This window comes from Dermacentor silvarum, chromosome 6 (genome assembly GCF_013339745.2).
Source record: "Dermacentor silvarum isolate Dsil-2018 chromosome 6, BIME_Dsil_1.4, whole genome shotgun sequence".
NCBI classification, from domain to species: Eukaryota; Metazoa; Arthropoda; class Arachnida; order Ixodida; family Ixodidae; genus Dermacentor; species Dermacentor silvarum.
The window spans coordinates 153,362,334-153,385,053 of NC_051159.1; the positions used below are offsets into that span (position 1 = coordinate 153,362,334).

Here is a 22,720-nt window from a genome sequence, read left to right on the forward strand (position 1 = left end):
AATGAAATTGTTAGAAATTACAACCACTGCTCACGATGCAACACCTGCCACTGCACATGAATGTAAAGAAAACCTTTATTATTGTACGGTGACAAGCATTGCACGAAATCGTGCTCACAGCTCACCTAGTCACACTCGCGAAACACTAAGATCTTTCATGGCATACAACGACTGCGGAGATTGATTGACGTTGACAGCTGGATTAGAGAAAGCAGTCTCGCTGACAAAGACGCAGCAGAAAGCAACGTTTAGCGGTCTTTCGATGGTGTGCAGCGGGCTTTTGCAACAGCACACCTTAGCGAGTCAGGACACACATTATAATGAAGTTAAATTCGGCTCCCCTTGAACTTCGTTATACCAAAGTTTTACTGTAATACCATGAAGATATTTAATTCGCCCAGCTCAGGATCCTTCTGTAGTAAAGATGACTGGTACTCACTTGGCAGGGGGAATGCTGTACTTCTTCCCCAGATCTAACCGCACCCTCTCGCCAACGTGTGTGTAGATGACTACGAACGTTTGAAACGCCGCATCACGCACCTGGAGCAAGATTGAGAAAAAGGAATTTTGCCCAGTCACAAACAAGCACACATTTCTTTCTTCAGCACAGAATTAGCACTGAAGACCCTTACAGTAGTCACAGAAACTACAAAACTAGAGAAAGTTCATATAAAAAAAAAATGGGATCAGTTTGCATTGAGGATGTCCTCATCACCATAACACTTCTATTTGGAATGCTGTAATTGTTGAACTATTATCAAAACAGCCCGCTCGAAAGTGGCCTTTTCTGCTATTATTCTGCTCCATTAGTTCTCCCTTGGGTGTCCGACTCTTGCTCTGCCCTGCCTTCTTCGTGGGAGAAAGCATTTCTGTAGACACTATTTATAGTTTAGTTAACTTGTTCCAAGCATCAGGTGCTTTGGGTTGTAAATTAATCTGGCCTTGTACTGCGATGCCCTCTGCTAGCCTCCTGGTTAAACAAGGTGCTAGAGCCACTGCTAAAGAGAAAATTGGCGAACACGAGGTCGATTCTTAAACCAAGACAAACTTTTCTTCAACTCCTAAGTTTACTCTTTGAGGACACCAAAATGTGCCCCTTTTTTGTGTTCTGCTGCAGTAAAGTGAATTCACTGAAAATTGTTAACACCACTCATATTTCTGCAAATCTCACTTGAACAATAGTAGTTTAAAAACCTTCATTCATGCACAATTTGGTTCACCTAATTCTGTCAACACAAGGAAGGACTGTACACACCGTCAACACCTTGGCCAGCATAAGCAAAGGCAACAAAACGTGCAGTGCGCAAGAGCACTGTTTAATGTCAGTAACTGGAACTGCAAGTGAATCAGGCTATTCCCAATAGCTGCACTAAAGCACTGTCCAAATAAGATTAATCTCAAAATTCTAGTCTGGGCTGTCCCTCTGCTAAACCATTATTGTTTACCTTTACTGACATGTGCTACCGGCATCAGATGTCAACAGCGCACAGTACCTACAACAATCCTGAGTATTTCAGCTGCCTGGGCATGCAGCCCAATATTCAGACTTGAAGCCTGCTTCAGTCTTGGCTACAAAAAAAAAAAAAATATATATTGTGCAGATGCAAGTACGGCCCATGCAGAAAAAAAAATGTTTAATTGTCAGGTTCTTCATTACAAGGCTGCACAATGAGTTATGAGGAACATTGTGATTGAGGGGGCCACATTAATTTCGTTCACCTGGAGTTCTTCTACATGCACGCAAACCACGGTACACAAGTGTTTTGTATACTGCCCCCATCGGAATGCAGCCGCTGTGGCCGGGAATCAAACCCCCGACCTCGTGCTTGGCAGCAAAACATGATAGCCAGTACAGAAAAACAGCTTTCTCATGGGACCCGTGCCCCACAAACTTATGACAATGATAATACAGAAAAGCCTGAATGAAAAATAAACAGCACGAAACAAAGTTGAATACCCCTTGTGTGTAGCTACTTCTAAGTGCAATGCAGAATATTGGCATAACTGGCCACTAGATATGCTTCAGGCCCAAAACTCGGCACCTTTGAACAAATCACGCCAATGTCATACACAAGGACTAAACATGGAAAGCAATCTCTCTATGGTGTAGTTTTTCGCCTGTTCAGATTGCATTCCTGCCTACCTCTACGTAACCTCTATGTAGCCTTCACAGGAGTTTCAGGAGATAGGAGCCTCCATTGCAAGGCACTGCACGTTTTTTTTGTTTTTGGCTGTGTTAGTACTGCACACATTTGACCATCATCGTCTAGCGTGTTCTATCTGCACTAACATTGTCAACTTCCATGGGGTTTTCTATGACAAATAACGAAGTGCTTTCATCTTGATGTCAGAACACAAATGGCAGACTTTACCAGTAGCAGCTGAGAAGGTTGGTACCGTACACCTTTCATTGCCTGTTTCATGCTATTCCCAACATATAGGTATAATCAACCAATCTGCACCTTTATTTATTCTAAGTACCACTTTCTTCTGAATGGTCTACTGAAAGCTTAGCTTATTTGAAAGAACAAAGTTATTCTTAGCAGTCGTTGCAAAGACAATATCCTTTATAATGTACCTGTGAGTTGGGGTCTCCAAGCAGCTTAGCAATTAGTGGCATAAACTTCATCAAAGACAGGTTCTGGGGACCATACCTATGTAAAAACAGAGAGGAAAAAGACATAACCAATACTTAATAAGTAATAACTAGAACACACATCAAAACTAATACCGTATTTACTCGCATAATGAACGCACTTTTTTTCCCGAAAAATATGCGCAAAGTTGGGGGGTGCGTTTATTATGCGGGGTAAAATTTTGAGCGATTTTTTTCCCAATCACCTCTAAAATGTCGTAGTTTCGCCCGAAAGGCGAACCAACAATTGCGATAGCAAATGCATAAGAGCTATACGAAGTAAGGATAATAGTTTTACCGGATGTATAAACTTGCAAAGCAATTTAACTAGCATGGTGTCAGCGAGCACAGGCAAACATGAACCAATCACACTCGATGGCCGTGGACACACACTGTCGAAACACTGGTGTGAGGAAGCACGGCAGCAACAGCGAGCGAAGTGACCTTCGTGCCGTGTATCGCTTCAACACAAACTGAGCGGCGAAGCACGCACAAAGGTATAAGCCGCCGTCCTACCTAGACTCGGCCCCTGACGCAAATCGCTTTCAAGATAGGGCGCACGCGGCTGCGCAATGTGCAGTTGCTGCGCTACCTCCCTCCCTCCCACCGGCGCCATGCGCGCGCCGAAATACGGCACGTTTCCTCCCCGCTTTCCACCCTCGAACGCGGGAGATAGAGCCGCGATCATCGACGCCGATGGCAAGAATGCGCCTGCAGTGTCCATATGATTGCTATCGCAATAAAAGTAGGAGACACACGGTACGGTTCCGCGTGCAATGCAGCGTTTGATACAATCGTACCCGGCGAATGCCATATCGGATGCCGAATCTTACTGTCTCCTACTTCACGGCAGCAAGTTCAGGGTGCATTTGTTACGTGGGAGAAAGAAAAATTCAGATTTTGACAACTAAAGTTGGGGGTACGTTCATTATGCGAGTGGGTTCATTACACAAATAAATACGGTATCTACAAAAGTTGTTCAATGGTGACTGGACACAGAAACAGAGATCTGTTAGTCACCATAATACAAGTCCAGTGAAGAAAGAACCCACTACATCACAAACATTTGAGTACAAAGTTCTAACATACAGTAAAGGATGTACAGTGTTTCTCTGCAACCTACTTTAAATGGCATTTCCTATGGGTACAAAAAGTACTCGCGCAAAGGCAAGGTGTAAGGTACATGCTTGGCTCAAACGGAGAATGATAACTGCAGAAGGAGATTCATACACTCAAACTGGAGGAAAGCAAACATTGTTCAAATGGTATACTGACATTTTTATTTTTATTTGCCAGTACCAAATGTTGCTACTATCACTATCAAAGATCATCACATTTCACTGGACACAAAATAAGTCTTCTGTTCCCACAGCACCACTGCAACAAATGTGCATCGCATTCTGGTCCCTAACCCTTACATGAAAAGGACTCACTGACAATATTCAAGCCAAAATAATAATGGGGAATCAAATTCTGAGGTTGTCCTGGAACTTCACAGTTGGTCATAAGGGATTTCATAGCAGAGGCTTCCAGATTAATTTTGACTCCCTGAGGTTTACGGTACACGAGCGTCTTTGCATTTTGCCCTCATCGAAATGCTGCTACTGTGGCCAGAAATTGAACCTCTGACTTTGCGCACAGCAGCATAACGACACTGCCACTGAGCCAGTGGCCGTGACCACACGAGAGTGTGGTGGGTAATAATAGGGAACTATTGTTTCTTTACAAGCACAACAGCTGACTATGGACTACATTGATGGTTGCATAAAGCCGCCATTGGGCAAGTTTGTTTGCAGTCAAAAGAGAACTGGAACTCCTACAAAAGGGAAACGAGCCGCTAACCAGGGCCAACCTGGCAGTCAACAAAAGGGCAGAAAGCACTGAGCAGTACTGTGTCTGACATAGGGCAACTAAAGCCTCCAGCAACATTCCTTGTCAAACACAGTTGAAGCTGAGCACTGTGTATTTTTTTTGTGTGTGTACACATTCGTATGAGGTCCACTACAGTTGGGTACAACTTTAGAAGGCAGCGGCATTTGCCCCTGAAAGGCGGATGCATATGAGCCTCCACCAATGGGCGCACACTCTAGACTGACGTTAAGAGCTGGGCAGCTGGTGACATTGCCGACAGAGAACATGGCAGCCCGCGCTTCGAGCTGGGCTGAGTCGCGTCAGCGGGACCATTTATTTAGTCGCGGGGGCAATCGGCTGCCACGCTTCGGTCATCTGGGCGGGACCTCTCCGGCCTTCTTAAAGGGGTCCTGAACCACTACTCGGGCTTGGTGAAACAACATAGTCCGCGGGTAGCATACGCTGCTGTGAATATCTCAGCCAAGTTTTGCTGTTCTACGCGGTGCATGGAGCTCACAAGCGGAGCGCGAAGTCACCTTTTCTTTAAAACAATCTCGTTTCAACAAAAGCCATGATCCTCACTCTCTTCTGGGTGCTTGATTTCGTAATAAAGCACATTCCTATATGCGGCTGCTATTGGTCGCTGCAGTCAGCTACACCGCGGCCGCCGCGAGGTGCCACCACGAGTCCACTTGCTAAGCGCACTGCGGCTTGCTAAGGACAACCACGTTTGGCTTACGATTGGCACGTCGTAGGCACCAAAATCACAAGTCGTGGCATCTACGTTAACATCCAAAATAAATTTTGAGCTGTGCGCCACGGTGACATTTTGAAGGTGGAGTGTTGTGGCCCTGCCCTAGTCCGTCGTAGCATTTGCAGTGCAAGGCATTGAAGAAGGAACGGGAGCAAAGCGGAGGCCGTGCTTGATTGCCAATAACTCCGCTTCTGCTGAACGCATTGAAGTACTTTTTGCGGCAAAGTATTTCTGAAATAGCCTATTTTCACTTCCAAATGCCTTTCTCCACTTCAATAAAAAGTGGTTCAGGGCTCCTTTAAGTTGTACCCGACTATAGCTAGATATAGCCAAGAAGGCTCTCTGCCTAAATTTATCAGCTTGTAAGTTCACTATAGGACAAAGCATCTTCCTTGAAAACTATTGTGAACTACGAGTTCAGTATCACTATTGCAAACAGCAATGATGATGGAACAAGTGCACATGATGGGCATAAATATAACCGTGGCATTACAAGGGAACAAGGATTGCAGTGAGGAGGTCTTTGCCATTACCAACGATAAGCACTTCGGCACTTCATTGTGTTTGTCAAATGAAGCATTATTATTATTGGTCAAGCCTAAGCATTACATATCCCAGGTGCAAAGGCATCAAACAAAAGTGTTTTGCCCATTCCATAGCTCATTAAAACTCAGACTAAAGTTACCTATTTCAAGAACAGTGGCCCCACTTTTACCAAGCTGCATTTAAATGTTTGATAACCAGTTAATTCAGTGATGTCCCTCGGTAATCTGCATATTCTGCATACACAGTATGTTCTTGTGCAAGGCAGCATTTCTTTTTCTTAAATTTGGATCCTGAACTAAAGTGGAACTAAAGTGGAACTAAAATGAAAGTGTGTGCTTTGAAAAACAGACAAGCTTGCCGCCGCAAGTGACAACCAGAGGAAGCTCCGATTTTAGCTTCAGTTGTAATTTCATTCGTCATCACTAGCATGCAAATGCTACAAAAGCGGAGTTTGGTTCACTGCGGAAGCGTGCGGTGAAGCCAATCTCAGATGTGGGCCGGGATGTCACGCTGCACACAAAATTGCATGATAAAGAAACTGCTGTAGTTTTTTTACACATGAAACATACATGGAGTTTTACAGTTGATAGCATCTACATACATTTAACGTAGTGAAAGCTAATTGCAGAAGTGCACAGACAAAGCATTGAAAATCTCGATGTGCAATGTACACAAGCGCAAGGCGGTGTGCAGTGGCAGATGCAAAAGCTCTCGCACTGCAGAGACATACATGCAAGTTGGAAAGTGCAATAAGACAAGATCAGGGGCACCTAGATGCAAATTTTGTGCTGCTGTTAAGCCCCAACCACACTAGAGGAAAAATGTGCACCACGGAAGCTGCTGCACGGCAGTCTTTTCATGCATTAGGAGGGATCAAAATTTTCGTGGCTTGCCGCATGCCGCAGAGGAAACCAATGAGAGTGGCCCCTTCAGTGACGTGCACGCGGGAAACTGGTGTCTTGCAAACCCACCCGACCCCTTAATTTGCACTCCCATCTGGTGTCGGCCGAATGACTCATTTCACACTATTATCTGCTCACGTCAGCTCTCATTCGTGGTTGTTTTTGTTAGCTTGTGACGGTCTCATTCGCACTTGTTTATGTTGTCATAGTTTGCGATAGTTTTTACAATCACGAGTCTAAACCGAGACGTCCTGATCAAAAGGTTTTTGGAGACAGTGCACCATCCAATTCTGTACAACAACAGTGACCCTGAATAAAAGGACGCAGAGGCGCTAACCAATACCTCATTCTACTTGCCTTTTGAACGCGGGGCGCCGCAACAGAAGGAAGCACACCAACATGATTATGATCACAGTGGCAACATCATTACCATCAGGCATGATGCGCGTTAAGAACGAATGAAAAAGCGCTCGCCTCATGCTTATACGAAGAGTAAAACAGGGCAGGTGAGATTTTCATGCTGTAATGGTACTGCCACAGTGCCGCAGCAGTGTTTCACCGCCGGCAGGGCGCCGCATGCATTTTTCCCTCATGTGTGGCTGGGACTTTAGGCTTTATGTTTCATGTTTAAGCTTCATCATTATAATCACTTCATGCTTACAAATTTCTTGCCAAAGGGCTCTTGCCTGCAGTAAACAATTCTCTATATAAAGTTTACTCACGCATTGAGGGCGTCCTGGAGGCACAATAACACTTCTTCTCGTATCCGAAAGTTTTTATGGCTGAATGCTGGCATCATCTTTTCAAGAATGTACTGCAACAAAGAGAAACAATTCATTGCTCAATTCATCGCACACTATTGAGAAACACTACATCAGTTCAGACTGATAAAGCATTCTTTCAAAACTATTTCGTTCATTTTACAGTAATTAGTTGATTTTAGAAGAGAAAATGCAGGTGAATGTTGCGTCTTATTGAACTTAGCGCTGAAATAACACCTCCAGTATTTGGGCTGTTCTGGCTCAGTAAAAAGTCTTGAAACTTGTCAAGTTCAGCCTTCAGCTCTCTTTGAGTACTATGTAGTTCATCTTTACCTGTAAAAAAATTAACTAAGCCTAAGCAGGCGCTGTCGGAATCCACGAGTTCATGGTGAGATGGTGCGGGGACAAGGCAGTATCGCCACGCGTCTTTCACTTTCCCATCCTTTCTCGCTTACTGGGCCACTTCACACAGTAAGAGCAGCTTTCTTCCTCATCATCATCATTAGCCTGTCCACTGCAGGACGAAGGCCTCTCCCTGCGATCTCCAATTACCCCTGTCTTGCGCTAGCCGATTCCAATTTCCGCCTGCAAATTTCCTAATTTCATCACCCCACCTAGTTTTCTGTAACTTTTTTACTACTACAGCTCAAATTATTATTCTCTTTGGCTTATTTGTAAAAGGTAAAGTTCAATGTAAGACACAGTGGATCAAAATAGGCAATGATGCCTATACACAGCTCGCAAATGACATCCACAGCATTTGTTAAAACAAAAAGTGACAGCTAAACCAAAATGAGAACAAAAAGATGGTAGTACAATGCTCAAACGTCAGCAAGCCAAGCGAATTCTGTGATATCCCTCCAACCATTTGATTAGCAAACTGCAGGGTTAGCATTCGTTCCTAGGAGGAAAGGTCAATCTATGTAGCTATTCCTTTTGCTCGCTAATTCTTGTCGAGTCTGTTGAACAAGTTTTACAGCGCGTCAAGGTATTTTTTTATTATTATTATAACTTGTTACAGTCATGTTTAGAAACTGGCATGTTTATTGCTCGCCACAGAGTTTCCTAGTGAAATTACTAGAGGAAACACTGGCACTGCGATTGGTCAGCTGCCTTGGTAATGATGGCTAGTAGTAATCTTCGTGCCGGTGGCTTTAAACAACCTCGTGGCTTTACTTACTATGCTCTATCTGGCTCTATTTGCATAAATTCTTGGGAATTTTATTTTTCTAAACGTACTCAGTGAATCGCTGCATTTATAATGAAACATATTGAAAATGTAAAGTGACAAGTCCATTCGAAGCTAGAAGGATGCCACTTAGGCACATCCACACACTAAGAATCATTCGCATGATTCCCTCTAGTAACTTTTGTAGGAAACTATGCTGCTAGGCCTCGGTTGTACCCAGGGTCCTTTTATACCTTTCTCCTGGTCCCACAACTCTCACATAACGCTATAGGAACATCTCACCTAGCACCCGCATGGGAAACACCGTGGCACTGGCGCAAGTAGGAGGGCATAATAGCAGATGCCCACTTTCACACAAGAATCAACTGCCATTATCGGCGTGTGAATGTCAGCGCAACTTGCATATTGCTGCCCTATTTCTGTAAAGTGTTAAAAAATTCAAACGCGAATGATTCCGAAACAATTACAACACCCTGTGTCATATCCAGGTTCACCTGCAAAAGGTACACTTCAGAACATTGTTAGAAACCAACACATCAATGACGAAACAGTGTTGTGTATAATTTAAGCACAAACGCATCGAACGTTAGATTATTTCAACTAAAGTTCCCATTGCATCTTCAAACTTCAAACACACAGATAACAAATGTGGGAGAGGAACCTTTTCTCGTGACAGATTTGCATGACCGCGCAGCCATGGCATCTGGCACAGCAGATTGATCCCCTTCTACTTGCCCCAGTGGGTATGGTGCCACCTTCTGTCCCTATATGAAACTTTTGGGGAAGTTTCGTGATCAGAAGGAAAGTACAGAAGTACCCCTACTTATGAAACAGTCTCTAGAATGGCAAGGGAAGACCAAATTACTTTTTCAGGGTAACGAAATAATTCCAAGATTTAGCTGCTAGTTAGCGTGGGCCACAGATGTTGAGTGCTAAGAACAGATGCAGAAGAAAGGTAAGAAAAGTGAGCTTGGTGGCACCAGCTACCACTCAGTCTCAAATGTTGATGCTCATAAAAAACATCCATTGCATGCATCGATAGCAACTGAACAAATAGCTCATTTTATTTTGATCCTAGTAACCCAAGTTACTTTTTGATGTCATCCTCTTGTTTTACTGTTTTACTGAGGTCACAGAAGCAGGATAAAAAAATGTCCAGCTTCAGAGAGCTTTTCATGAACTGTTGACTGACTTTGGATCAAATATATCGGAGATTTGTCTACAAGTTTACTTCTTATGATCCCCTTCTGTGACTTCTTAGCTGCTTGATAATGTTGTCTACTACGCTGCAAAATGTTCTTGTCTCACCAAGGCTATTGAGCCTTACTTTAGTTTTCTGTATATTAACCTTAAACAACCCTTTGCTGGTTCAGGCCCTTAAACATATATAAAACTACTGTACTGCCAAAACAGGCTATGACCAAGCACTCAGAACAACTCGAGATTCTTCATGATTATTTAAAGCCTGCAAACAGCTTCCAAATGTTCCTTTCACATGCAACAGTACAACACAAATGAGACTTTACAGCAAAAGTTATCGCATGCATCACACTTAAAGTCAGCACCTTATAAGAATTCTGGAAAAACTGCATTACACACGTTGGTAATACCGTTAGTACATTTATAACACAGTAACTGCACTACACAAAACTTAAAAAGGAGCTTCAGGTTTGAAATGTTAAATTGCTATTGCTGCCTAAACCAGTATCTACATCTGCGACGCACAATGTTACAGCTCCCTCTTGTGTTAGCACTGATGAGGAATCAGTTTTCGTGCAATTTACATTTTGCTAAAGAACTAGTGATGACATGCATCACTATTCCTCTCTCTTTTTGTACCGAGTTGAAACATTTTGACAGACTTAAAATTGGGTGCATACTCTAAATACAAAAAGACCCATAAGCCCTTTCTTAAAGGACAACTAAAACGAAATTTAGGACCATGTGCAAAATTTTACATTTGAAGTACAATGGATGCAACACGAAAAGCTGACAAAAATATATGTTTTTGGTACCAGAACTGGAAAAACTACCACCATTATTGCTCGATGGAAATGGCGCACAAGACAGAACGCTGAGAACCAGCACAACCCTTCCGCATTACCTTGCGAGATTAGGGCGGTATTTTGTAGCGATGCCTTTCCAATGCTAACGCCTTTTCGCGCTTGGTTAGTGGTCAGAGCGACGGTCCGCTCACGTTATCAACGGGATCAGCCGTCCGTGAGCGGTGGATGATAAGACTAGTATAGAATAAAGCATAACGCATTGCTACAAAATACCAGCCTAGGATGCACGTGCAGCATGCTGAAAATCTCAGAGGCCTTGGTATACTATTTATGTCCTATCCACTAACTGGCAGGTGTACATGCCATGTGCTATTTAAAAGCTGTTAAAAATAAAATTAGACCATTACCAATCAGCTCTGCCAATATTGCTTGAACAGCATATACAGGGGAATCTCGTAGATACAATTCTGCATAATATGTTTTTTGGGAAATAGGTTTCTTTTTCTTTTCCCATTAATACGATTTGGTTGGATAATACATTGGATGATGCGCTTTCTTTTCCGGTTCCCGCGAAGATCGTATCAACAAGATTCCACTGGACTACTCATTCATAACCACTTTAGCCAAAGTGAGTACCAGTCGGCCTTTTGTTAACATGCTTTGCTTGGCACCAGGTGCTGTTTTATGTCATATTATGTGGATGTCAATATGTGTGATGTAATGAACCAGCGAGTTCTCACAACTCCTGCACAGTGTGACACAAGAATCCTGCACAGAAACATGCCACCAAAAAACGAAATGGCCAACCTGAGGAGATGACACTGCCATCAGCTTCATGGTGAAAAACTTTGCTTGTTCCCGCACCTAGAATAAGGTATAAACAACTCTGCTGTAGATCTTGATAATGCATAAATTTTGTTGAAACAGAGGAAGCAAGGGGTTATGGAAGAAAAAATAACTGCCCACATGAATGCAGCACAAAATACACAAACCCACCAATGCAGTGGTTTGGTGAATATGGCACTACAGCTACAACGACATCCCGGTGGCTTCAACTCATGGCCACCGCAGCCATGCTTTTATTCGAGCAGGATACAAAATTGCTTATATGCTTACATTCAGGTTCTGGGGATCGAGGTGCCTTCCCGCGACTTATACCCCAGCTCGCCGGAGCCAATTTTCAGCAAAAACCGTGCTTTTCCCTCCAAGCTTCGAGTCACCACACAAGCATACATCACAGGGACACGCCCCGATTTGCCTCCCGAGTGGCGGCCACCGGGCGCCCTCTTTCATTGAGTGCTTCATCACCGTGGCAGATGCTCACAGGCCCGCAACTAGTCAGTTACATGGACCTTTGCTCCCGTGAATTCTCATTATCACGATTGGTGATAATGAGCGTCACGCAGCTATCACGCAGCACGATTAAAAAAAAGAGGAACGGCATTACGCGAAACAAACCTAGTGCGTATTGTTTCCTGTACAGTGGAGTAGCCGCCAGTAATTTTTTCGTTACTGAGATTTAATTAGGTAGGTAATTAGGTAACTTGGGAAGTACTGTCCTAATTATCAAAGTGTTAATGAGAAAATTGTAGTGCAACATAAAAACTTCCGATACAGCTTTCTGTTGCTCAATACGCACTACATAAAAGTGTTTTTCCGAGCTTGAAAGAAGCCCACGAGTACATGCAAAATGCCTCAAGTGGCCAGTTGCGCAGCAACTCTGCGTGTATTCACGGGTGTCTTTCACACTCGGAAAAACACATTTATGTAGCACGTATTGTGCAACAGAAAGCTGTATCAGGAGTTTTTCATGTCGCTCTACAATTTTCTCATTGGCACTTTGATAATTAGGACAGTACATCTCGAGTTAGATAATTACAATTACCTAATTAAATCTCGGTAATGAAAAAATTACTGGCGGCTACTCCACTGTACTGGAAACAATACGCGCTAGGTTTGCTTCGCGTAACACCGTTCCTCTTTTTTTAAATCGTGCTGCGTGATAGCTGGAACACCCTGTATATCAGTCTTACGGTGAGCCTTTGCCCATAAGAGTCGCGACTGTCACACTGTGGTGTATCTTGGAACCAGTCCTTGTTAGTAATCTGATTGCGGAGCCTTCTCTGCACCGTGTTGGAGAGTCGGCAAACCCTGACATAGCGCCTTTGTGCGTTGCAGAGCAGAGGAGCGTCGTGCCCTTTCCTGACCGTTGCTCATAGGGTAAGCCTCTGCAAACTCATCTCTACAAGGTGCAGGTTAAAAGACTACAGATGATCAAAGCTTTCCACTACAGTGTCTCCGATATCCCAAGTGCTGCCTTTGGGACATTAAAACCCATCAACCAGCATATTGCGAAGACGAAACCCCCAAGCAGTCCTCCTCAGTTCAATATCTGGAGCACAACAATTCTTTAACAGCGAAGCTGTTTAAGCCAGCCGTAATTTGTGGTTCGTGGTTCGTATCAAGGAACTCCAGAGATAAAAGAAAATAAACTTTCTTGCCGAGGCGGGATTTGAACCCGCGTACCTACGGTCCCAAGGCGACCGTCGTAACCACTATACAGCCACGCTTGCAGAACATGCATTTATGCGAACCATATGATTGCGTTCGAGCGTCGTCGTCTTTGTCCACAGCTGGCGCGTTCGCACACTCGTGCTCTGCGAGGTGAAGAGGATTTCGCGTGCTAGTGAGAGCAAGAGAGAGAGAGAGAAACGCATTCACAGAGCAGGTCTGCTGGAACGCGTTGTCGACATTGCAACGTGGTGTCGGTGTTGCAAGCTGCGCTATGCAACACGCAGTGACGGCTGCAAGTCCGTGACGCGCGAAAAGAAATTATCATCATCATGAGTAATAAGATGAAAAGTTCGTGCGCACTTCCAGAAAATGCTGGGCTACGATCACCCACCTTCGCTGTTTCAAGCGTTGCGCGGCAAAGTGCAAGGTTAAGCGATTATCTTTTCTCATCCACGAAGTTTCTATTCTTTATGTTTGTGTTTCATCCTGTAGCGTTAGGCTGCAATCAAGTGCATGGAAACATTTCATAGGTCACAAATTTCATGAGGCAAAACCGATATCGTGAAACATGGAATCTCTTTGCAGCCTACGCTGGTTAAAAACTTTCTAGGGCAAGATGGTGCTTGCTGAATGACATGATATTGTAGCAGAAAAATACAGGAAAGACAGAGTAGAAATACTTTCTTTGTGTTCTGTCTGCCGTACCTAATATTTCCTATCCAGTATTTTTGTGCTGCAACATAATGTCATTCACTATGCTGGTGAGCTGGTGTAAATGTAAGGAAGAGGAGCAGAAAACAATCCTAGGCAATAAGAATACATTTTCAGGATGAAATCAAAGGCTAATTACAAATGGGCAAAGGCTAAAGTAACAATGAGAAAATAAAAATCAATGTGGTTTCTAATAACGAAAATCGTGACAGCTACTGAACACAGCATTGAAGAAGGGACAAGTAAAACATATAATTAAAATAGAGAACCAGCCTTTTATTACTCTCTCAGTATAACGGCAGCAAATGTGAAGATGTTAGATGGCAATGATAAAAAATATAAACATCTTAAAGTGTAACAGCAAAGTTTATGGTTGATATATGAACAAGTGTGAACAAAAAGGTGTATACAGTTGACCTTCGGTAATACAGTTGACCTTCGGTAATATGACTCCTGCAGACCAGAGGCAGATACAGGATAGCATCAAGGTTCTCATCAAAACAAATGCAGAAAGGGGGGTGAGGGGGGTAAAGTGCCAGCATGCACCGGCTCAAAGGGGGTGGGCGCAGAGGCCCCCTGTTGAACTGTCAGTGCTGCAACCATGCCAAATAGGTTCGAACTGTATAACATTTGACCTTAATTGTTCAGTTAGTACCAGCACATATAGAAATTTTTGAACAAGTTAGAATTGAAGGGGGAGCACAAAGATGGAAAAAAAATATTTTGTGAAAAGCATTTTTGAAGACATTTCTCAATAAAGAAGATGCTTTCAAAAACTTCTGCCAGACGTAAACACCCTAGTTCATTAGAAATGCTATTATTCTCATTGGCATGGCTGGTCACAATGGAGGAAAAAAATCATGAATGTTCCTTAGTTTGCAAATAACATGTGGGACACGCACACTACACTTGTGCCTAGCTTATGTAAATCTACATCAATATAGCAGATCATCCCAAACAAAGCCAATAAACCTACACATCACGAATCACAGTAAATATGTGGAAGACTTACAGAGTCTTTGCTGTCACCCATTCTGTCTATGGCCGCGGAAATGACTGCAAGAGAAATAGTTTTCAGATGTTTAACTGCCACAAAGCACATTTTAGCTTACATGCATACATTAAGTGACCCTATTGTAAATGTCAGAAGGAAATGGCAAAGTTCTCAACCATAACAAATGGTGCAGACTTTGCAAGGTTGCAACACAGTAGCCACCTTGCAATAAGGCTGGAAAGCATAGTAGTACCACGATTAACCAGTGTAACGTTTGAGCAAACGTAGCAAACACTTGAGTTTTTGAAGTCTCAGAAATGCATAGTTAGAGATAGCAGACAACCCAATGCTGCATGTACAAATGGCAGGCATAAATACTTATGAGACAGGTCTTTTGAGCTTATCAATCCTTCTGACCATTCTCTTGGTTTAAATCATCCTTTACTGCTAGCAATCTGTACAAGCTAAACAAAAGTTGACCCCATCATCAACATTATCCAGATTCCGCCACTGCATTGTGCCACCTTAATGGTAAACAGGAGGCTGTTACAGTGGCACTCTCAGAACAAAGGAAAGCCATCCATGAGGATCCTGGATTCAAAACTGATGTGTTAAAGGCCTTGAAGTAGATGACCAAAGTTATGCTCACCTGTGGAGATGTAGGGGCGGAAGTCATCCTTGAGTCTTTCTGCCAGGATTGACAGTATCTCCAGGCCATTCTGTGCCACCTAACCACACAAGCACACAAACAGAGCATTGAACAAGGCACGAATAAAACAAAAAAACACCAGCAGCACAGGAATCTGCTTGGCTGTAGTACAAGCAGACAGACACAGACATTTCTATGCCAGCTTTGCTTTTTGTCTTATCAGTCTGACAGGAGGTAAACTTTGTGTGTGTGTGAGTATAGCTATCTACAAACAAAAGTCATAGTTTTGCCCAAAAGGCAAAGCAGTGACTGCGATAGCAAATTTTTTCCGACTATTACACAAAGTACTGCTCATAGCACGGTGTCATGCACCGAGAGACACACATAAACACAGTTCACTTGATGACTGCAGGCACGCGTGGTGATGAGTGCCAGCAACAGGGAGCGCACATGCTTGTCCCAAAGCAAACTTTCCGTGCTGCCGCTTCCTTCCCCATTTCAACTGTGCCATGCTTCCGAAACTCGGCAGAACCTCCAAAACTGGGCGCATGGGAATACAGCTTGCATGAAGCCACTAGCCTTCTCGGCTAGCCCTTGCACGCTCGGCTCGCCCATGCACCAACGCACCCAGGACAGCATGGCGTTGGCAATGGCACAAACGTGGTTCGAACACCCATATAAATGGTATCAGAATAAAATTTGAAAATCCAATTTGTCTTCCAAATCTAGTGCAGACTTTCGGTGCCAGTGAACATACAAATTTTGGCTGGCTGAAAATTCAAGAAGCCTAAATCAGGAACCTTAATTGCAGCAACAAATTTAATATAAGAAAAGAAGAAAATAGCAGTAACATTTCTTTAAAATTCTCATGCAATACACAGCTTGCCTCTTTCAGCAGCACCCATATTGCAGCCACAATGTCGCAACCACAAATAGAAGGCACACGAACAACACAACCTAACAACCGATCACTTATTCAGGAAACACTCATTATGTAAGCACAATCTACTTCACAGCACAGAATCTCATCGCGGACAATCGTCATCCACATTCCGAAAACGCTGTTTCACTATATAATGTTACTATGGAAGCTAAGCTTACACATTTTGTCACCATCGTGCTTTATAGAATGAGCATCCATAATTTTGAGGGCCATGACAATTCTGCATCAATGTTGAACTGTGGCTGTATTGCAGCGATGGTTCACACGCACAATCCCAGCAATGTGTCACCAAATGCGACCCTGTGAGACCTTTCAGATTGTTCAAATGTGAATCATTATTGGGTTCAATCAGTGACTTTCTTTGTGGGGTGGGCAGGGTAAGTATGGTTGAATCTGAACTACGATGTGTTGTGAGTGAACACACCTATGTTGTGCATAATAAAACACTGGATCCTGGCATAAAATCTGCACATGTAATGTTGTCTCACATGTATCTCAAACACATAGACTTCCTAATAAAATGGGTGAGTGTAAGGGAAAGCGAAGGACAATACACAAGAATAGAGCTCAAGGGTGACGCGTCTTCATTCACGATGTATTCCACGACGAAGATGAAGGCCACACGCTCTCGTGAGCAACACTTCATTTTTCTTCCTATAGGCACATGTTCTATTGCAGAGGTCAAAATGTTGGTATATAAAATTGGTCTTCTAATGCCACTTTAGGGAGGTTGACGTCAAAATAGTGGCATACGAAAATTCTGTAATGGCATCTAAGCGAGTTCTGGTAGCGCAAGAGATGGAATTGCGTAAACATTGTTGTGCTGACACAAAACAATTTCATATCACTGTGAAAAGCCGAAGAGGAGCGTCAACAACACTTACAGGCAAGCAGAGAAAGAATGCATGCTCTCTCTGCTTCGAGAAGGTCGACATTTCGAACCAATCAAGCAAATGAAAGAGGCACTGGGACTCTGACACAATATACTAACAGCACACACAAGGGGCATCATTATTATCATGTGTTCGCAAGGGCACTCCACAATTTGAACCCATGGCTACAACTCCTGCTTCAGTTTTCACGGGCCACTACTCACCCTTCTCAATGTGACACCTGGCATGACACCGTTGACCCAACGTAGCTCAACATAAACTCTCCAAACCCATAGCACAAACAGATCAACGTGTGAATAAAGTACATTTCAATGCCACGAGCATGTAGTACTTCAAGTGTTGTCACTTAAGCGCATGTTAAATACATCAACCCTTGACGTTCTCCCATATCTTAAGCAGATCCCACATTATTTACTGCCTATGAAACAATAATTCATTTCCATGAGTTGTACAGGCAAATGCTTCACACTGACTCCCACATTGCATGGGATTTACAAAGATGTTATGCCCCTATAAGCACATGCTCAGACATCTACCTGTTTGACCTTACGTATACATATCCACACGTGATAGGGATGCTGTAACTGACTGCACAAGTGCACGACATGGACTTGAACCCATGCCTGACCAAACATGCACCATGGCCAGGCTCTCTTTGCATTCATTTCTGAATGGCAAACCGTAAACTACTTAGCTTATTCTTCAACAAAAAAACCACTTCTATTCCATACTTTGCAACAACCTTTTTCAGACAATGTGACAGGCCTAGGATGTAAGGTACCAAGGCCTATCTTTCTGCGTGTATTTTTTCCTACCTTCTCCTTAACTTCACTTCTGCGGTTGTCTAGTTTGCACTGGGTTAGAGATTGATTGAATAATGGGATTTAATGGTGCAAGGACATCTTCGGTCAAAGAGTGCCATAACTATTGATAAATTCAATGATTGAAAAATATACGAGTTGCACAAGAATGCTAAGGATGTTGAAGGGTGCTTGCTATACACAGGCATAAAAACTTGGTAGTGACAAAGGTGTAAAAGTCCTAGCTAAAGCAATGGCATTACTGTTGGACCAGACATTTCAACTGTGCATGAGTTATATGTAGAGATTTTGGTGATTATGAGCAATAACTTATTGTTATATGTTATGTATATGTTATAGGCCTACAAGTACTTTTACAATGAGAAAAGCTGAGAGACCTCGAGGCACTCGAATACCTCAGGCTCCTCATGTATGTGATGGAGCCTGGTGGCTTGGATTGTAGTATAGAGTGTTTAAAAATTGGACGTCAGTGAGGTACTTAAGAACTCTACATGGGATCATGGGATAAAAGTAATGCAGCATTAGTCGGTATATTATGCATGTAAAGTTCTTTCAAATGCTGCAGCCTTGCTTGGCAAAGTCTTGGACATTCAATTAAGATGAGCTGGGCTGTCAGCTTATTCCAAATCTTGCGCATAGGTAGCTGTGTGCCAGTTATTAGGTATGTGTGTGTTGCGTATGTAGTGTCCTATACGTAGTCTGCAGGGCGTGGTCACTGTGCACTTTGTTAGGGAACTGAATTCCATACCAACTAGCTCAATTCATGTTATTTCTAAGGGAGTATCAGCAACAGCATGTCCTGTGTGCTGGCTGGCACAAGCCATAACACTGCTTATGCTATGCCAGTGCCGCAATTTTCAGCGGTGTCTGGCCTCTTTCCATGCTTCACAAGGGAAAGGACCCTACCTTTGAGTTACTGCTGTTGAGCCAGGCAACAAGTCCATCAATGACAGCGCCCATTTCGGTGCAGTCAACAAGGTTGAGCGGGTCCTCTAGGTAGGAAAGCAGGGTGGCACCCAGCTGTAGCCGCTTCTTGGTGTCCTGGCAGCCCAGCTGGGGCACAAACTGCTCCAGTCCCACAACCAGTGCCATCTTCTCAGGCCTGGGGGCTGTCACCAGCCCTGTGTCGTCCCCCGACCCTGCGTTTTTAAAACAAGGTTTCAGTGCAATTCTCAGACTTCGCAGTCTCGAAGGACCTTGCTGGATTTTATAGGATGTGCAGAAATCCCATACTTGTGATTTTTCTGCATTGCACAGCACACAATGATCCTCTTATATGCAGACCTATCTTACTGAGTAGACAATTGACAGCATCCATCTTAACGCTTCTATGGGTTTCCACATGGAGCAGTGCAGGAACATCAAATACTACAGCAAGCTAAAGGCAAGCTAAAGAGCAGGTGCTACAACCTACATGGTTAACAAATCTGCCTGCAGAAACAGCCCCATATCCCACAGTTGTGACTGAGATGGCTTAATCTGATACAGCGCTAAAACAGAAGCCATTCGGGATGACCCAAGGAATGCACGAATGTCACACAGCTGCTCTGAAGAAATTCTAATGAAAGCTTCTGACATGATATCATAAGATTGTAGGACAACCATTGGCACAATGAGGAGATAACTAGAAATTAACCATAGCAACATGATATTGCTGGCCCTTAATTTAAGATATTCGTGACAGAATTGCAGAATGTTTATAGAAGCTGGTTGCTTCCTAACGGCAACGCATTGGCCCAGTGTGCACTGTCAGTGACCCCATTTTTAATCGGCGGCATTTGAAAGATCACCTTGAAAGAACATCCTGTTAATTTTGAATATATTTTTCATATCATTATCATCGTATTTGCTTCCTCCTCCTGTTCCCTTTTCCCCCTTCCTCAACGCTGAGTAGCAAGCTAGAACAAAGCAGTTCAGGCCAACTTCTCAGCTTTTCCCTCATAATAAATCTCATAAGGACATCAAGGAAACTTTGAACAATTTATCAATGTTCTGGCAAATGGCTTTAAGAATCGTGAAAGTCAACAATGGCTATGCATAAAGAAGAGGTGCTCCACAGTATAACTTAGACGAAATGTTGCTTCGTTGTGTCTTGCTTTCCTATTTGTTACCCACAACGATGGAACTCTTTTGTAAATGTCAGCAGTTTAGGGCGCTGCCTACACATCACACATTAGTAAGAAGCAAAGAGAGGAACATAATCATTCAGTCTGTTTTCTTTGCAGTCCTTCAGTCAATGCTGGTAAATGACACTGGTAAAAGCAAGTTACACTTACAAAATACGGAACTGTGATGGCACAAACAACTTGTTATGGCAGCTTAACAACATATGTGAAAGTTAGGCTGTACAGTCACCACCAACATACTTAACCTGAACACGCTTTAAGTGCCTCTTTGCTTCTTATACGGACTGTACTGGAAATTTTTGTTTGGGGTGCCTTGACTGGTGCTAGCTTAATGTGTCTTCCTTTCAAAGAAATCCATGTTTGCTCCTTACAGCCTGTGTCTTTTTTAAAGTTAAGCCACTAGAGACATGTCTTCGTTGTTTGGGTCAAGCCTGACGACAGCAGCTGTACAAACACATGCTGTCTCGATGAGTGCCAACTACACACAATTTAGCAATGCAATCTTCACAAATAGCACAGTAGCCAGCGCTTCTCACATAACTTCTAAAACCATCATCATCAGCCTAATTTATGTCCACTACAGGACACAAGCCTATCACAGAAACCTCCAATTAAAGAAACACACATGCACGCACCCACGCGCGTGCGCACAACACACACACACACAGACAAAGGAGCAGCTAGTGTGCACACTCGAACTAGCAAGTTAAGATATGGCAAAAGCTTCAGCACCATGCTCTGTTCAAAGAATAGTCTTTTATTCTAGCAGGATTTCAAGAATGTTAGCTTGTAAAAACCAAAGTACATTGCTCCTTCCTGCACACTGTAGTGCAGCAGCTGTTCCAATGTAGCATGAAGTGGTGACAACGGGAAAATGCCTCAGCAATTTTAGCTTACAACAGCTGTTTCTTCTTTTCTTTTTTTTAATGTTGGGTGCCACATTTTTGAGCAATGTCTCGTCTGTCAAGCCTTCAGGCCTGCGTATGTACAATCAGTGGTATATACAGTGGCATCAACAGAAGAAATTGTTCACTTAATTTTTAATGCTTGGTTACTCAATTCAATAAAAGTGAGCAGTATACTTTCGAATTTTATGCTTATTTTCCACCCAACATCAACAAAAAACTATCAAATCTGTCAGGCTGGCAGACTGCTAGAGATGATAATTACCAGAAATGCAGTGACATACACAATGTTTGGGCACAACTATTGGCATTGCAACAGATAAATAATAAAGAGTAAATCAATTTAGTATTCAAAAAGAAATTGCACCTCCCATTCAGTAGGATTGTAACATTTATTTAAACCCAAAAACTGAACCCTGTAGAGTTCAGTTTTAACTTAAGGCCTTTGGGTTTTATTTTTTTTTTTACTGTTGCATTTATGCATTGCCCTGCAGTCCATACATCCTCATTCCAATGTATGCGACCCAGCACATAAAAACACAGTCAAGTTTGCTTTACACTCCTGACACCTCATTGTGTGGTTGTCACAGCTGTCAACTACACAGAAAACGGAAGACGACAAGAATTTGCTGCCTCACTCAACAAGCTAATCAGGCTGTCCCTGGCTTTCTTTCACTGTGACGCACTCTTTAGAAGGGAATAATCTTGCATTCCTTTCTGCCATGTACCGCATATGCTTCACAAACAAACATAGGCTTTCAAATTTGAACATTCGCAAAAGAAAAGCATGGATTCCAAAGTTACCTGCCTTCTTTAGATATCTTAGCATCATACAAAGTGCTAAATGTAAAGAACCTGGGCTAGTGTTTGCTTTCAATGTTCCACTGCTCTGCTTATCACACTTAGCTGTGGTACAGTGTGATATGCCCGGTTTGAGCCACTCATCCTAAGCAAGGTGTGTACAATAATATGCAGCTTTCTTCACCGCAGCCTCTTGTCATGAAGTATCCGCGGTACCAGCCTAATGGATTGTACAACAATGACAACTGCCCTCTAGGTGGGAGGGATCCACTTCGAGACAATTGATCATAAGCCGGCAAAAGCCGAGGGAGCCAGTTTGTGCACGCCCAGACCATCGTTTCACCACAGGTGGGGCCCCTACAAGCCCTCCCGAGTGCCTCGGCAAAGTATACACAAGTGCCGGGCGTGACAGCCACGTCCGTGACCCATATCGTATACGCGGTGCCTTGCGAAACGCCAACCGAGTGCGGTATCCCCAGCGGCGCGGCCATATGAAGCGTGTCAACGTTAAGCTTCTCCTCCCCTCAAGACATCGCCGGGGGAAGCAAGACGCGGAAGTCCGAGTGCGTGCACAATTGGAAGTCCGCTGCGGAACGCTCAGACGCTGCCTGTTCGGGGGACTCCTCGTCACGTCGCTCGCGCGCCAGAGCCGCTGCCGCCAAACCGGCCGGAGAGCGTCAGCCACCGCCGCAGCCAAAACAGCAAAGGAGGCACACAGC

General features: G+C 43.5%; 1 protein-coding gene across 7 annotated transcripts in view; it reads right to left on the reverse strand.

The window, feature by feature from the left end:
- The window catches only part of LOC119456263 (CLIP-associating protein 1), a 215,005-nt gene that overhangs the window by 190,833 nt on the left and 1,452 nt on the right, over positions 1-22,720 (reverse strand). For all 7 annotated transcript variants that reach the window (XM_049669642.1, XM_049669643.1, XM_049669641.1 and 4 more), the window contains exons 2-8: positions 19,076-19,308; positions 15,513-15,591; positions 14,882-14,925; positions 11,452-11,508; positions 7,411-7,502; positions 2,579-2,654; positions 440-540 (exon numbers count right to left, since the gene is read on the reverse strand). In XM_049669642.1, coding sequence (XP_049525599.1) covers positions 440-540; positions 2,579-2,654; positions 7,411-7,502; positions 11,452-11,508; positions 14,882-14,925; positions 15,513-15,591; positions 19,076-19,261 — 635 coding nt within the window. In that variant the 5' untranslated portion in view covers positions 19,262-19,308. The remainder of the gene's footprint in view (positions 1-439; positions 541-2,578; positions 2,655-7,410; positions 7,503-11,451; positions 11,509-14,881; positions 14,926-15,512; positions 15,592-19,075; positions 19,309-22,720) is intronic.